Source organism: Eptatretus burgeri, chromosome 2, assembly GCF_056783735.1.
Source record: "Eptatretus burgeri isolate ZD-2024b chromosome 2, Ebu_testis_v1, whole genome shotgun sequence".
Taxonomy (NCBI): domain Eukaryota; kingdom Metazoa; phylum Chordata; class Myxini; order Myxiniformes; family Myxinidae; genus Eptatretus; species Eptatretus burgeri.
Genome location: NC_140962.1, coordinates 138784923 through 138803425, shown reverse-complemented (window position 1 = coordinate 138803425; position 18503 = coordinate 138784923). Strand labels below are relative to the sequence as shown.

General features: G+C 42.2%; 1 protein-coding gene across 2 annotated transcripts in view; it reads right to left on the bottom strand.

Moving 5' to 3' along the window:
* Positions 1–5014: 5014 nt before the first annotated feature.
* Positions 5015–18503, bottom strand: part of LOC147033277 (disintegrin and metalloproteinase domain-containing protein 9-like) — a 47511-nt gene continuing 34022 nt past the window's right edge. Inside the window, exons 15-20 of one of the 2 annotated variants that reach the window (XM_085871501.1) lie at positions 18169–18343; positions 16984–17064; positions 14571–14676; positions 14370–14487; positions 9693–9743; positions 5015–7129 (exon numbers count right to left, since the gene is read on the bottom strand). In XM_085871501.1, coding sequence (XP_085727627.1) covers positions 7036–7129; positions 9693–9743; positions 14370–14487; positions 14571–14676; positions 16984–17064; positions 18169–18343 — 625 coding nt within the window. In that variant the 3' untranslated portion in view covers positions 5015–7035. Of the gene's footprint in view, positions 7130–9688; positions 9744–14369; positions 14488–14570; positions 14677–16983; positions 17065–18168; positions 18344–18503 lie in introns of both variants that reach the window. The other variant, XM_085871502.1, reaches the window with a different exon arrangement.

The window sequence follows — 18503 nt, the reverse complement described above, 5'->3', positions numbered from 1 at the left end:
TGTTTTTTTTTGGTTGATAAAGAGCAAAATCTGTTAATTCTCTTAAGTCGACTGTGATTTGCCCTCTTGCAAATTGATTGGTCTTTCCTCACCACTTACAAGGAGTTTATCACCACCACGATATAGTCGACATGATACTCAACCAAGCAGTAGCTCATGGCAATCAATGCTGGGTATTTTGTTGAGATACCAGACAGCACATGCATCAGATCCAGAAGTGCAGAACCAAAGAGCACAGTGCAACTGCAGAAATACTCCAATGTCCAAATCTCTACATTTGTTTGGCGAAGCAAGCATGGACTTGTTTACTTCCTGTACAGATCAAGCAGACATTTTGCTTTGTACAGTGCCCCTGTAGTTCTTGAATGCAAACATTGAAAATGAGACGTCACAAAGTTCCGAGTTTGACTGTGTATCACATGACTTTCATGCCGAAGGTAGACATCTCACCGACGGTTGCAGCTATTGTCATATGATACCAGCACAAGTTACAGAGTTAGACATGATGAACAAACTTTCAAGTTGTGTTCAGATCTCAGAGGATCATGGAACTGAGATAACCTTGTATGTTAGCAGCTTATTCTACAATTGTGCAACAAAAGTTACAGATAAGTCATTTAAAAGACAACAAATTGCGCAAACATCTCCAGCATCAGATGCTGTATCTCGCATGCATTTAAGGATGTTTATCTGCATCACATAATCCATAAATAAGATACAAAATAACAGTATAACAATAATATACTGTATAATAAAATAATATACGATAATAAAATAACAGTATACAACAAAATAACAACAAAAACATCAAAAAAACATATCAAATACTTTGGCTATCGATCACACAATTGTTCCTCTTCTCCTCCTTCCTCCACCTCCCCTCCTAACTGACATGAACATTCAATTCAGTGAAAACTTCACCCAGTACCACTTTCACAAAGAATAAATTTTCTAGATATGGCACCACTCTGAACACCTACACCCACAGCCCTTGGTGCTTACCAATGGGGGATTGGCAAACATGTGGAAGCAATGAACATTTTCTTCAGATTATGCCAGCTGCCAAAATAAAATGATTTCCAGATTTGGGTGCCAATAGAGCGATACAGAACATTATGTACTAAATAAATTAAGGGGGAGGGAGGGAAAGTCATCCTTCACTAAATAACTCTGGGGAACTTCTGACCAATTTTGAGATAATTTTTAAATTTCTATTTCATTCGGGGGATTTGTGGCCTCACTTCCAAATGCTGTCTTTCCCAGGCATTTCAGTGTCCTTCCCAAGGGAATGAAGAGTCAACCACAATAATACAGACAGACAGTCATCACATATAGACCAGACTATTGGGGCACTCGTGGGAAACCCATGGCAAAACAGGTATGACACTTGGACATCTTGAGTTAGATGCGTATTGCTGTATACATCACTTTTGTAAGTACTATAGTTTTAAAATTAAGAGCTTGGAGCAATTTCATCCATTAAATGAGGCAATTTTCCATGATCGACTCTCACGGACTAATTGAAGTACATCATCTAAATATTATTTCGGTTTTTTGGATCAGATGTCTTCCGGACTAAATAAGTGTTGAAATCTTTTGTGAAATCTGATAATTTAAAGAAATAATGAGTCGTATAACCAAGCCGATATACCGATTCACTTTAAGCCAGCAAAGCTTTGTTCCCTCCTCCTCCATAGATACACAAGAATATGTGAAATTTCCACCAAAGCATGAAACTTATCTTTTTCTCCTGTTGGAGAATTATGTTGAGTGAACAAAAAATTTCGGAACATGCCAAAATTAACCAGCTTCATTCAGCTGTGTGATTGAATGCATTCACTGCGAGACCTCACGCCCTGTACCCCAGAGGGACTGCCTATCCATAGCGTCTGCCAAGTCTGTGTCGATATTTTCTGAGCGGTGTTTGTCTCTAGATGTATCCGAGCTGTGTTGGTCTCTGAGCGGTATTTATAGTATGACCGGTAGAAAATGGATTACAGACATTATATTGGTTCCATCTTCATTGTTATTGTATGTAAAAAGCATTTCGATGAGAGTATGAATCATAACTAGCATCCGTTGAAGACAAAGTCTTTGATATCCCCCGCCATAGTAAATGAGGACAAGTAGCAAAAGGCACCAGGTCAATTTATTATTGATGTGTGTACAAAATTTCATAAAGAAATAGTTAATAGTTTTGCAACTATGCTCTGGAAACAAAGCTTAACCTCAATTATTTATTAATACCCAACTTGTTTCCATGGAAAGTGAAAGAAATATTTTGGGGGAAATCTCTAAATATCAAAAGGCACCAGTTCACCACTTGCTCGATATGTGTACCAAATTTCGTAAATATATTGTTGCGAATTCGCGCCCGCCGGCGTGCGAGCGGCCACGTAACTCGAATCGCGGCACGTCGCCCACCGGACGGACAATTCCGTCGTGACCCTCTCAGACTAACGCCGGGAACTATTCACGGGTGGGCCTTTCGGCCTCACCACGATCGTGCCAATCGGCCCCCCGCATGGGATAGGGTTGTTCGCCAAATTCGACCTACCTAAGTACCCACACGGAGGGTAGACCGGGCGATCGCACCTCGCCGCAGGTCGACTTCGGACACGGGCCACTTTAAGCGACCCGTTCCGTACTATCGGGATAACCGAGCGGTGTTATCGTCAACCTCGACGGTTCCGATTAATTATCGGGCGTATTTAGCCCATGACCAACCCTTTACGTAAAGTAAGATGGAGATTCAATTAAAGAAAAGACGAAGCAAAACGGGAAAAACAGTTCAACATGAGGCACATTTATTCCGCGGCAAACGGAAAGCACACATATACAATTACAACAATTATGCACCAAAAGCAAATGTAAAAGAAACACAACAATTATGCACCAAAAGCAATTGCAACAAAAGAAACACAATGCAGATCCACTACCGACTACGCGAGCACACGGCAACACTTACACAGTTTTACTTTACAGACGGCGCCGACAACACATATACTCCAAAGCAAAAGAAAAGGGGCCACCCTCTACGACAAGGGGGAAGACGGGCCTGGGGCCGAGACCGCGTGGAGCATACCCGTCTTGTGATGAGCCGCAAAATGGCAGCGGCGCCCCGACTCCGCGCTCCTCCGCGGGCCTCGCTGGCACTGCCTGGAATGGGGTGGGAACGGGGCCCCCTTTTCGCACTATCTCAGTGCAGGGGGGAAACAGTGGGGGGGGTTGTTGATGCTCTGGGGAAAGAGGATAGCTGGCTTGCTTGGGTCCCGTGACGAGCGACTCCACTGCGCCCTCGACCGCGTTCCCGGCTTCTCCTCTCTACAGCTCCCCGACAGACCGACTCTCCTCCAGACCCGTCTTGACTGCTGCTGCCACACTTCACCGCCACCACAACTCGCCCGAGCCCGAAACAGAAACTCTCTACTGAATTCGCCCTGCGCTCGGCGCTTTATAGTGCAGCAGGAGAAGCCATATGCAAATTTTCGGATCAGGATGGGCTCGGGGGCGGAGCCACACTCGCCCATTGGACGGAGGAAAAGTGGGCGTGAATCATTCCTGATCCGTGAATTTGCATATATCGATTCCACTCCGACACGCCTGGAGGGGGGGCCAAATCGCCCCGCGCTTAATGATTGGACGGATCGGAAGTGGGCGTGTATCATTCCTGATCTGACTTCCCCTCGGAAAGGCCGCTCTTTGTACCCGCGGCTCAGCGCGCGCCCCGCACGAGGCCAGGACAGCCTGACGCTCGGCGTTCACAAGCGGCGCGGGAATGGCCGCAGAAGGAGAAGAGGTGAAGGTGGTGGAGGGTTTATTGTGGCGGTGATGGCCATGGCGACGCTTGAAATGGCGGTGATGCGATGGTTGCGAGAGCGAGTTGTGAAAGTAAAGGTCGTGGCTGTTGGCGTTGTTGTTGTTGTGAAGCGGCGTTGCGGTTGGTGGTTATTGTGTGATGGCGGTTGAGACGTGGTTGGTTCAAAATAAAGATAGAACAGAAAAACGGCTATCTTAAACTGTCGCAGCCCGAATGAATGACATTTATTCCCTCTAAACAACGGGTTTGGGGCTAACTACACATGTACTTACAGAGATATCTCCCCTACGGGACCTGAATGGTGGTTTGCGAATTTCCTCAACCACAACAATATCTTGAGGGGATTTGTAGTTAAGCTCTGGAAACGAAATGTGATGGACGGACGGAACCCATTTCTATATCCCCCGCCAACTTCGTTTGTTGGCGGGGGATAATTAAGGCTCCACTGCACGTCTGCCTTCCCTTCTTCACATGTCTCGCTGCCTTACCTTCCCCCACCCTCCTCACTCTCCATCCCTCCTTGCTCCCCCACCCCTCCTCACCCTCCCTCCCACTTCACTCCCCCACCCCTCCTCGCTCCCCCACCCCGGCTCACCCCCCCTCCCACTTCACTCCCCCACCCCTCCTCACTTTCCCTCCCACCTCGCTCCCCCACCCCTCCTCACTTCCCCCTGTCTCTACTCCATATATATCTCTATCTCTATCTCTATCTCTATCTCTATCTCTATCTCTATCTCTATCTCTCTCTCTCCCCCTCTTCCCCCTCTCGGTATTCACATCAGCGAAGCGACGGGTGTTATTTGCTCGTAAATAAATAAATAATAGCGTAGGGTCTTCTTCAACTCCTGAGACCTAAAAAAAAAAATAAAAGAATGCAGGCTAATAGATGAGAGCTGTGCAATGTTCCTCCACAACCAAGCAGTGCTACACCATTCAGTCACATGTACGTATGATGGTAGATCCATATGATACACACCAATGATGTCTTGGGTTTCATCTACCTAACCTTTGTGTACTTCTCGCAGGTCTACCTAACCCCCTAGCTTTGCATTATCTGCAAACATACAATGTTAATCCGACTTGCGATGTTATCTTTCCAACATGCAAACTCACATACAAATAAAAACAACCAAACAAAAAAAACTCCTGCATGAACCGTCGACACCACAAGACAAAGCAACAAAACCCACAAGATGATTTCACACATTTTATTTTTTTTTAAAAGAAGAAAAGTTCAATTATATTCCTACGCGATGGACACGGATGTAACACAGGATGAAGGGTTAACAAAATGCAAGTGTGGTGCAAGTGCAAAACCCGGTTCTTAACCGCAAACCGGAATGAGATCCACTGCGTGACCAGCTACCCGGAGGGTAAGCGTAACACGTAATAAGTCCGATTAAGCATCACAATATGTGCAGTGTCTTCCGATGATGTCAACGCCCATATTAACAAATTGTGCATGCAAGAACATTTTATATAATTATTATTGCATAATCCCAAAACATTCAGCCTAACTTCAGCTTAACGATCGTGAGCAAATCAAGCAGCCTTTGTTACTTGCAGAACGATCAAAACCATCAGTGCATTATGTTCTTATTATAAATATGGAAATGGACAACATTCAACATCGTCTTAACAGACGTTATATATGTATATATATACTTAATTTTTTTTTAATCCCCATCGTAGGGGAAGGTCGTCTCTTGTATAGGTGAGTACATGATTGTTATTTTAAAAATAAGTTGGTTAATTGATCAATCAAGTTAAGTCGTGAGCGGATATTTTACACCCGCAGCAAAAAGAATGCGCCATTATGGTCAACAAGTTAATAATCATAAAGAATCGTGAAAGGGAGTCCAGATGAATTTTTTTTTAAAAGATGGAAGCATAAGAGAAGTGGGAAAGCATGAGGGGGGGAAAAAAAATGCAACAAAATAGGAGAGGAAGACTCTCAAGAATGGAGGCAGACAGCGAGGCCTACAAATTAAATATAAATAAAAAATATATAAAAACTTGGCTCAGGATGGACTTGTATTACCAGGCATCTCTGGCTACTCGGACAGCGTTCCGAATATATGCGAAAGTCGAAGCTGTTCAAAATGTGAGGTATCAGGGACGTACATGTATGTGAAGCCAGTTTAAGTGCGATTATAGAGACATCCCTGCAAGCCAGTGCAGAGCTTTACATGTTGAAGATGACGCATCCAAAGGAAATGCAAGCAGGATGCACCCACTGCTATATATATATATATATATATATATATATATATATATATATATATATATATATATATATATATATATATATATATATATATATATATATATATATATATATATATATATATCTCCAAGATCAGTATCCAGCAAGCCTGACTTTGCCAACATTTGTCTTGCACAGATATACAATGCGGGGGTGGAAGGGGAAAGAGGAGGAGGGGACACTTCTTTTTCATTCATATGCAGCACAAAACTGTGGGGGAGCATCATTGGCTGAGTGCACAGCTGTTGCCGCTGATGCAATGCCCTCTGCTGGTTCTGGCAGGAATTTGGAATTTGGCCAGGGTGCCAGCAGTAGCTCACCTACTCATAGAGAAGGACACAGTGAGATCTTTAAACGTCCACCAAATGAATGCTGGTACACAGGTTTCCCGTTTAACGTCCATCCGAGGGACGGCACACATTGACGAATCACTTTGCCTGTGAAACACTGGGCTGACAGTTTAGATGTGAGTGTGTGTACTTCTAGAGGTCTAGGCCATCCTGTCAGCTGGAGGGGACACTGCTATGACTTTATAATGGTAGTTGTGCTTCATGTAAAGGAATACATGAAGAACACCAATATTATTAAGTAATGTACAACACACTCGTACAAAAACTGAAGATGTGCTATAATTGCCACAAGACAGGCCTGTAGATTCGGCCAATTGCCTCTGGGTCACAGTGTCGACCAAAAACACACCCTGATTGAGATCACATGAACGGAAAACGTTAGAATCACTTAAAATGATCCACAATATGTACACAAAATGAGGACAATGTTTCCTGATCGCTTGATGCTGTGTTCGAACGGCAAGCTGTAAAGAAATATGTTCACGACATAACAATCTGTATAACCACCACTTCCAGTGATTCCTACCTCCAGGGTTGGGCACATTAAAAGGCAAGCATGATGGGCCCCAGAAAGAAGGATGAATTTAATCTTCTAGCACTTAATGCAGAAAATCAGGTTTCCCAGTCCCAAAGGCTTCCGTCTCTTGGACATCCATTGTATGTACATTGTATGTGTGGCCTCTACAATCATATCTGTGGGGTGAGATCATGTGCGAGCATTATTACAAAGTAAGCATAATCACCAATCGCTTAATATTTGGATGATTCTTGACAGTTGTACAAAGGTCAACATCAACAAATATATATATGAAGACCACAAGGGGAAAACCAGAGATGTCAGGATAAGTCAATTTTGAAGAAACTGAAAAACAAAGTTTCAAGACTTTGGTAGACTGTTTAATAACTGTCATATAGATTTCTTTTCCAGTAAAAGGAAGAGTGATCATTGGCCGATCAAATTAAGCATGTAGCATTTGCCAAGCTTCTGTGTTATTTAATTTAAGAGCAAAGAATGAATCAATGTTGCAAACTGACATCACTGGTTATTCCCTTGTTTAATAATTGCCATGCAATTTTAACCCAGGATGTGTAGCAAATTCATGCTTGTTGGTTATTAGCATACATTACATGACTTGGGTGATCACAGATTTTTTTTTTTCAACATTAAACGGTCATTGTATTTTTGTTTGATTGGTGTTCAACGCCATACTCAAGGGTATTTCGCTTATATGATGACGAATTCTCCATTTCTTACTCCGTACTACTTAATATGATGGAAAACCGGGAGAAAACCAAGGATAAACCACCCCCGCGATAGCCGAAGTCACCTCATGTAACTCCCTCATATACCTAAGCAGGTTGATTGGGCGGTGGGTACATCGAATGAGGATGGGTACTCAGACGCACTAACCATTAAGCCATGGCGTGGGTCCCATAAAAGTCACAATAAATGTTTGACCAGGCTTGAACCACGATATGCACCAACTACGGAGCCCATGATACAACCAAATAGGCCATTGTCATGCTCAGAGTTTATGCTGTGATAGTTTTACAACCTTTTATAACTTAGTTTCTCAACTCTGAATATTATGATGGAACAGTTAACATGAATGATGCAGAAAGCCAATCTTATCTGAGTGAAAAGTTTAATCTTAATACTTTGCAGAACACAAAACCTGTGATCAAAAATAATAGATCCATGATATAACCAAATAGGCTATTGTAGTGCTCAGAGTTTATGCTGTGAAAGTTTTACAACCTTTCATTTTTTAGTTTCTCAACTCTGAATATTATGGTGGAACAGTTAACATGAATGAAAGGGAGATAACCAGGAGTAAAGTACTGACAACTCTGGGTTTCTACTTGTTCAGCTTTGACAACACTTGTTTTGTCATTGCACGGCTAAACTTTATACCATATAAATTATGTGACACCCCTGGTTATTTGTTAAAATAATATTGTGAGAGGAAACCTTATGTTGCCAAATATTGGCAGGTGCAATAATCCTGAAATTTATAAAAAGTGACATCTCTGGTTTTCCCCTTGTGGTCTTCATATATGTGTATATATATATATATATATATATATATATATATATATATATATATATATATATATATATATATATATATATATATATGTAGAAAGCATCTCAAAATGCAAGAAGACAAAATATAGAAACACAGAAGTAATTACAAAACCCAGACATCTCGTGCTGCATGGCGGATGGACTAATAAGGGCTATTTGTACTTACTGCGAATTGCCCTTTGATATTTTCACCCAATTATTAATTAGTATGCCTGGTGTTGCTCGAGTGATTCGGGTGGTGGGCTTGGGATCCCAGGATCCTGAGTTCAAATCCCACTTGGCTGTTTAATTCATACCAGGTGGGGTTGACTCTGCCTGTCATCCTGAGGTGAGCAAAATGAGTGCCAGCTTGCTCGTATTCTGTGTCAGAGTGGTGACCCGTCCAGGATTGCGCCTATTAGCCAAGGAGACTGCTTAGGCAGCAACAACGCTCTGCACAGAGGATGGTCCCAATGGATGGATGGATGGATGTAGTCTTCTCGATATTTTCATAATAGGGGTTTGTTGAAAATTTGATGACAAAAGCACAAATGGTAAAAAGGTCAATCACACACACACACACGATTGCAAAACCCCGTCTGCCGCTGCGTGGGAGGTGAGCTAATTTTTTTTTTTTAAGCTCATCACGACAATAAACACAGTGAGCGATCAGCCACTTCGTTATTCGCTGAAGTCGTCATTGGAATGCACACCAAAAATAAATAAATCACCGTCACAGAATGTTCTTTATGCAAAAATTTGATCGTTTTTCAATTTAATTTGCCAACCTACTTTAATAGTATCATGTGCTCTTCACTTTCATGCCAAGCTGGTGTTGGCAAAAGGGGCAAATACTTAATAAGGACATACGACGCATTACACACTTCCTCACTGGATGTGGGAAGGATGCCAACTGAGTGGGAATTAAAGAAATAAACAAAATCAAATAATGTGACGTGTGTGCACCACTTGCAACAAGGGAAACGGTAAATAGAAAAAGTATCAAAACTCTGCCAAAACAACCGAGGTTGATATGATCACCACTAACACAGGCTAAGGAGATAAACAACCTGGTGGAAAATCCATTCCTTGACCAGTTGTGATGCAACAAAGCGGAAACTTGCCAATTGTCAAACATGGCAGGTGTAGCATTAAGAGACACTGAGTTCAAGGTGTACCCTTACTTGCCTCGAAGCCTCGGACAAACTCGGGTTGTACCACGAAACGCTCCTCGTTGCACTGACGGTGGTGGGAGGGAGGATAACGAGTCAGACATCGATATGCGTAGATAAAGCATTCCAGAAAGCAAGTCAAATCGTCACGGATTGTTCATTTTGCTGCAGCCTCAAAGGCCTCTGGGATTTGTTTCTCATTTTAAGTAAAATTCAAGATAGTTGAGCAAGATCTCTTTCTTGAAAATATTACAAGAAATAAAAGCGTTTTTAATTGTCAATGCAAAATTTGCCCACACATTCTTACAGATATTATAAAACACACAGATGGCAATGTAAACATAACTACTTCTTTAACGGGCCAAATTGTTCCCACCTTCTGGTGGGGTAGGCCGAGGGAAGCTTTTGACCAAAGGTTTCATGAAATGGCTAGCCAGGCCTGACGCTCAACCTAAGTTGGCAGGAATTTGGAATTTTGTTCCGGGTGCAGGCGATAACTCAACTACTCTTTGAGAAAAAACACCGTCGGATCTTTAACATCCACAGAGCAGTGCCAGCAGATGGGTGCTTTGGCTTAATGTCCATCCGATGGACGGTGCACACATTGATACCTCACCCTGCATGTGAAACACCAGAATGACAGTTGATAGCTGGGCTGAGACTCAAACCAAGCCCAGACAGCTCAGGGGCGAGTGTGCATACCTGTAGGTTATACTGCCAGCCCATTGTAAACAATCTATCAAACCTTCATCTGAAATAGGAAATCCAACTCCCACCTTTTGGCACTTCCTACAATCTTTATAAAAACAAACAAGAAAGATAGCAATCGAACATTGCAAACCCCCACCCGGACTTCTTTTGAGTGGTGTATTTTTAAGGGTTTTTAGGGTAAATCCAATATGGCTGCAAAAACCATGTGAACTATGACGTCATATGTGTGACCCTATTGTTCCTCATGGAGAGGCGGTCATATGTGTAAACTTTCGCCTCGATCTGTTCAGCCATTGCAGAGAAGATATTTAAAGGTTAAAAAACATATGTACATGTATATATATATATATATATATATATATATATATATATATATATATATATATATATATATATATATATATATATATATATATATATATATATATATATATGGTTGCCAAACCACGTGACTGATGACATCATCAATTTTTTGCTCTCGACCAATTTATCCCGACATGACCCTCAAAATTATTTATACTGATCGGATGTAGCGTTCTACATATGCAATGATGTCATATTGAGGGCACCTATGACGTCATAAAAAAATTGCACTCATTCCTCGTGCGGAGTACTTGACGTGTGCCACGTTTCAATTTTTTTCCTTGGTGCGGTTTTAGAGATACAGAGGTCCAAAGTTTTTCCGTTTTTCCAATATGGCTGCCACATGAGTAGCAGTATCACATGCCAAACCTTCTACATGAGTAGTCGCACCAATGGTGAAAATTTAGTCTCAATCCAACAAGTGGTTGCGGAGAAAAACATGAAAGTTCAGTGCGGGCAAACAAACAGACAAACGGACCCAAATGCAATACCTTCTCCGAATCCTTCGGCGAGGGTAATCACTCATTCATGGAGTATATTACAGTATATACCAACATAAAAAACGGAGAAAAAGACAAAAAAATTTCATAGCCCCCATGGTTTTAGCAATTGTGCTGCACGGAGCTAAAGGGCGAGCCAATATTTATTCACAACTAAAATGGCCGCCACGCCATTTTACGCCGTCCGGACGGACAGACCACCGAGATCAAAGTCAGCCATCTTTGATCAGATCACAAAATAAAGTGAGGTGCACATGTATGCCATCATGTACTGTGCTTGTCCCAAGTTTGAACAAAATCGGACCATGCATGTCCAAGAAATGGTTGGGGACACATTTCAGTAACAAATTGCCACCAGCTGGTCATCTTGGATCTGATCTCGATAAAAAAAAAAATGACGTGCATATGCAAGCCATGATTGATTATCTCGGGACCAAGTTTGAACAGCATCGGTAAATGCTTGTCCGAGAAATGGTTGAGGACGTGTACAACATTGGATTTTTACAACTAAAAGGGCTGTGAGTCGGCCATCTTTGATCGCATCGCGAAACAAAATGATGTGCATATGTTCACCATAATGTGTCATCTTTGTGCCAAGTTTGAACAAAATAGGTCCAGACATGTCTGATATATGGCTGCAGATGGACAGATGCATGAGACCCAATCCATTAGTCTTTGTTTCGGACTACGTCCAATGGGGGCCAGTAACGGACTTTCTTAGTTTCACCAAATCACAATGCTATCGACATACAGTACAATTTTTATGGATTGACATATGATCATACCGTTACATTTATGGCTTAGATGGCAGTAGTTATGATTTAAGGCCTTCAGACCATTTGTGTTTCACGTAGTTTTTCGAACTTGAACCAAATATAACGTGCACATGTTAGGGATAATTGTCTGGCGTACGACCCACGTGAAATATGGGCCTTGCATATTTAAAACTAGGGAGGTTAAGGTCCTGTCACGTGTCTCTCTTGTACAATCAGGTGAGAGCCAGGGAAGACGGACATCCCCCACCCCCAACCAATAATCGCAAACCACGGGGGAAGAGGAAGAATCCGTGCCCCCTCTGCCATTTCTTGGGAGAGGTGGATCCTCCAGCATGGCCACCTCTGATTGGAGGAAAGGAGGAAATGCGCCATTAGCCCGTGTTGATTTTTATTTGTATTGGCAAGTCATTAATTTTATGGCAATGCCAAAGGAGCTTGGAGAAAAATTATAACAATGGAATTTTAGCAAACCATTCAAATGTCATCAATTGGGCAAAAACCAGGATATACCCCGACAGAAAACCCGACCGCAGATCAGGTTTCCCGATATAGTATTTATCACATATGTGTGTATATATATATATATATATATATATATATATATATATATATATATATATATATATATATATACACCTCTGAGCCTTACACAAACGTTATCCTCATGACTTACTTACTGTTTTCCCCCTCCCCTCTCTAATGGCTGTAACTCTTTGCACGCTGGAAGTGGTTGGTTGATGAAGAAAGTGATCAATTCATGAATATCATTTAGTAACAGCTCAAACTGATTGTGAGATGGCACGCACAGAAGTGTTTTTCTCCGCAACCGCAAAATTTTCACCATTGGTGCGACTACTCATGTGGAATTTTTTTAATGATAATTATGATGTTATAGGTCACATGGTGTGGCAGCGATGTTGGAAAAACTTTGGACTTCTGTATCTGTGAAACCGCACCAAGGGGAAAAAAAACTGAAACTTGGCACATGGCAAGTACTCCTCATGGGGAATGTGATTTTTTTATGACGTCATAGGTGCCTTCGTTATGGTCATGATTGCATATGTAGAAAGCTACATCTGATCAGTATGACATTTTTTGAGGGTCATCTAGGGATAAAATGGTCCACAGAAAATAATTTTATGATTATTATTTTCTTCTCTTTTTCAGTCATGTGATTTTGTAACCATATTGTTTTTTTTGTTTGTTTTTTTTTAAACCTTCAAAAATCTCCACAATGGCTGGACAAATTGAGGGGAACTTCACACAAATGGTTCCCAAGCCATGGGTGTACAAGTTTGTTCAGGAATAATTGATAGGTCACATGGTTTGGCAGCCATATTGGATTGAAGAAAAATATTAAATAATGTTTTCTTTGGAACCTTTAATCAATCGATGTGAAACTTCATATTTATGATCTCGTAGTGATGGGGAAGACGTTTTAAATTTCAACTTGATCGGATGCATGGTCTGACAGCCAGAATTCTTAAATTTTTTGACATGGGGTCTTCTTTATTTTTATCAGGCTCACTTGGCTGTGCCTGGATGGGTTTGAAGGTAGAGGAGTAGCAACTGAAATGTGAATCCTATCCAGGTTCCTCCTGATGACTTCATCTTTTCTTTTTGCTTGTTTGGGTTCCTTCTGATTACTCCAATGCAGGACTGTACCTATTTGGTCATCCATTTGATCCGAATTGAATTTATTTTAATCCCTTTCTGGATTCAATTGAATAATAATAAATGTCATGGGACAGGGTCAGGTGTCCGATCAAAGCGGGGTTGCATCAAAGCAGGATGTCTTGGTACCCGGCCATCACTGCCAGCAGTTATAAAGTGGCAGTTCTAGTTATGTCTCTTACTAATTACGTAACACACCAGTACACAAACACCACACAAAAGAAGTCTTGACGAGGGTCTGCAATCTTTGATTAATAATCTTTTTCTTGTTATACATTGCAACCCCGCTTGCATTCCAATCGGCTTTGAAGGGACCGCTCGGTATGCCATGGACAGTTTCCAAATGGCTGACTGTTGAAGAGTAAATGGTGCTAAGCTGGGAGAGTTGTAGTTTTGTGAAACCCAGCATTGAATCACACTTTCCTCATTGGCGTTACAATTAGGGTCGAGTTAACCCATTCGGATCCAATATACTGTGGATCCGTTAAGTCATTGGTAGTTGTCAGAGATGGCAAAATATTGTCAGTTTTTGTCAAAAATATTTTGCTTAACTACCATTAGGTCATTGATAATGCTGCATTGCCTACAGTACACAAATAAGTTGAAACTCCAGCACCACCGTCAAACCCAGTCATGGACTAGTGAAGGATAGAGCATGTAGGCACTCACTTGTTCTGAATGGGTGGGTGCCTTAGAGCGGTACGATGCCTGCGCCAACTGTAGTATATCCATGCAGCCAATAGGAGCGGGCTCACAACCAAGGCCAAAGGCCAGAGACGGTGGCGTCCTAGAGGATGGACAACAGGGTTATGTGGTACTCAAATCACAGATCTATCTGGGCTCATTTTGAAGGACACGGTTTCACCTTACCTTTGCAGGTTGGCCCACTGTCAATGGAGCCTCCACAGCCCAGTGATGAACAATAGGGTGGCATCCAACCATCATGACAATGGCAATGATGCAAGTCATTCAAGTTCTGAAAACAAAGGAAGCTTCGCAGTCATAAAGTGATGTTGACGACAAGTTACAATTTCAAATTGCACCTTTGAGCACCTGAAATAAATTTTACAAATAATGCTGATGACATATGACAAATTAGCAAGGTCACAGCTGTAACTTTGTCACCGGCAAACAAATCGATGAGTCATCATCACTTTGGATTGGGGTCACAAAGCATCTCAAGCTAAGGTTGGGATCATGACGAGTATACAAAGTCCTCGTTCTCCATGTAATGCGTGTGCAAGCTCCTCTAAAAGCCTTATACACTGAAGAAAAAAAAAATCCCTGCAGTTGGCAATGCTACATTACTTGTTATTGTGATGCTGATAAATGTTTTCACCGTGGATGTCATGCTTGACATTGACAAAGGTGCAATTTAATACCTAAAATAATGTAACAGTAAGTATGTAGTGTTCGTAATTGTGATTTATAAAGGTGAAAACAAGATGCAATGAGAGCAGCACACACGTATTAACTGCACGAGGGCAGCAGTGCGCTCACTGCAGCTGTGCAAAGTCAAATCAGACAGAGCGAGCAGCACCATCCATCCATCGGGACCATGCTCCGTACAGAGCGTCGGTGCTGTCGAAGCAGTCTCCTGGGCGGTTCGCCACTCCATCACAGTGTACTCGAATGGCTCACTCATCCCAACAAGCTGGTACTCATTCTGTTGACCTCGGAAGGATGACAGGCTGAGTCAACCCCACCTGGAATTAATTCAATGGCCGAGGAGGATTTGAACTCAGGTCCCGAGGATCCCAAGCCCAACACCCTCACCATTAAGCCAACACCAGGCATAGCGAGCAGCATGTGGAAATTTTATGGTGGTGGATAGGCAAAGCAGCATGCTGTTGCCCAAAGGATGGGTACACATTTTCCAACCAATACTCTAGTATGCACTCATGCATCTACTTTCTCAAGCAAGTACTTTTTGTGGGAAACCAAAAGCTTGTGCTGTCTAACTTTCGCATTACTGTTGCCTATTTGGCAGTGACATGATCTATAGGCAAGATATCCTGAATTGTTGTTGTTTTCTTCAAAGCATGAATGAATGCAACTTCTTTTTTTTATAAACCCGTCTAGGATGAAACAGGAAAAAGTCACATGATCAGGAGCTACAAAATTACGTCATGACCTGAAAGCCCTCAAAGCGGGCGGTGTGTGACTGACAACCCAGGTGATCGAAATGTACCAAATTACACTCACCTGCTTGAAAATACAACCTTCAAACTTTCGACATCCATGGAATCTCCCACGATGAGGCCAAAGCTCAAGGCCTGTTGCTCTCAGATTGCAAGCAGGTCGGTGGCCTCTCGTGTTTCCAAAGTGTTTTGTTACACTGAACTCAATAGTATTCAAATTTTCTTTCCACATGCACAACAGCTTAATATTACTTTCTGCATCGTGTCCAGTTTGCGCTTCATACGGTGATTAACCGCATCCACAACAAGCACAGTTTGGACCCTGTCACGTTACTTGTGACAAGTTTTGGAAGATATATCAGATGCAAAACTATTCAATTAGTTGTGCCGTCATCTTCCTTTCTCCAACAACATTATTCCAAGAGTTCGATTTGGGAAGGTGCAATGCAAGGAAAATGTATCAAACATATGACAACCAATAACCACTCCATTTTGAAGGTCATTCGTATCAAGTGTTGTGGTGTTGTTCTAATATCATGTACTTGTATGTCTGCACAAGTGCTATCTTTAATAATTAAATATTCTTGAGAGAATAAAAATTATCAGCATTCTTTTAACGGTAGGTCTGTAATAACAGGTGAAACCTGACAAACAAAATATCTCTGAAACAAAAAAAAAAAGAAAACAAGATAAATCATAAAATATTAAATAAAAGCAAGACAAGTCACAACTGTGCAGTACATCTATACCAAGACACTGGAAGGCATCTACAGACAGAGCCTTCATTAGGATATCAAAAACGATCAATCGTAGAGCTTATGGCAATGCCCAAACTGAGATCAAAGCATCACTCTCCGATGTAGAAAAGGCATCTTACCATCAAGGTGACATGTGACCATGAATAGGACAAATAGGAAAACTCGCAATGCTCCATCCCTCGGCCCCAAAACGTCCATCTAAGTGCCCGTTTCAAATGCTGGTAATTAATTTATTTCCGGGAGTAAGTAAGTCCTTTCACATATCCCTGCACCTTTCCATCACATCGAGCATGTGACACGGCTCTATTGATGCATCAGCACCAACACGAACTCCCCCCGCCCCCAAAAAGATTCTACAGTAAACTGAGAATCAAACATTCTCACCCCATGGCCATTGCAGATATCTGCTTGAGCACTGTGGTATCCCAGCACGCTCACGTTCACACACTGATGATCGATGCAAACCTGCGAAGTAGCCACAGTTAAGCATGGCGATGAAAGCACAGGAGGGGGGAAAAAAACCTAAGTTTTTGCACTTGGGGTCTAATGTGGAAGGAATTTAGAGAGCATGAATATATTCCTATACAAATCATATTGGTATAAATATAAAAGCGTCATCTCGTTATTATGTAGCCATGGAGTTTGGGTTGAGAAGGAAGAAAGGAGGAAAAAGAAGGGGGGGTGTTGATGGTGAAATTGAGAGCAATAAAAATTGAGAAAAATGAGAGAAAGGATTGGACAGTGAAAGAAGGGTCGGGAGGGAGGAAAAAGTTCATAAGTCAGGAAAGAAAAAGAAGGTCGGGAAGAAAATGGCAGTGGAGTATTGTAAGCTCAATGGTGTACTGCTCTCCGGTATGGGCCGGCACCCCAGCAACATATTTGTCTCTCCTGGATTCTGTGGAATCTAAAGCTCTCAAAATTATTGGAATCTCATGATGCGGCCGAAGCACAAGGTCTGTTGCTCTTACATCGAAGGCAGGTTGGTGGTTTTGCTCCATTAAATCTATTCTCCTATATTTTTCCTTTTGCTCTCCCAGTACTCGAGACCCTCCCCAGAAACACCAGGATTCACGCATTCTTCCAGGAACCCTCTCTTGGTTAAACCTCCAAAATCCAGGCTGACTGCACACCTCTACTCTTTTATTCCTCGCTTATCCAATGTATGAAACCACCTTTCAGGGACTGCTCTGTATCACTTCCGTCCAGGGCTTCAAGCAAGCAGTACACCACCATCTCTTGTCATCCCCAAATCTGACCAATGAACTTTATTAACCCTTCCTAACTCAACCATTTTACTTGCTAGTTTAATTGTCTGTCTGTCTGTCTGTCTGCCTCTCTCTCTCTCCCTCTCCCCGTCGTTCATTCCCCCTGATGGTTGTCCTACTGTCAGTTATACTTTGCTCTTCCATGAACCTCGCTCCTGTAAATAATTTTTTTTTTAAAGAACAAAAGCAGCAAGCACAGAGTATTCAGTACATTAGCAAAATAAATACATGGCTTCTCACAAGAAGGGTATGCAAATAAAATTGAGTAAGATCCAATGGCAGGTCATGCCCGAGGTCGATTTACCCTGTCCGGCCCACACTTGGTCCCGGTTTGCACAAGGCCAAGGTCCAGCACGTCCGAACCTTGATTGTAGTCGACAGCACGACACGTCTTGTAAACAGCAAAGTGTGGCTGCACGTGGCTAAACAGAGGCCACACTGCTGTGCTCTCGCACACCACCTTTCCACACTTCACGTTTCTGCAGAAAGCACGTGTGTAACGTCATCACGCGCTGCTCCCTATCGAGCACCACTTGTGTTGAAACAAATCTGCCTTTTCGGTAGTACACACAAGTAGTCATAAATTTGCTCGTCCACGCAACTATACACTGGTGCTGAAACATGACAGGGATGGGGTGG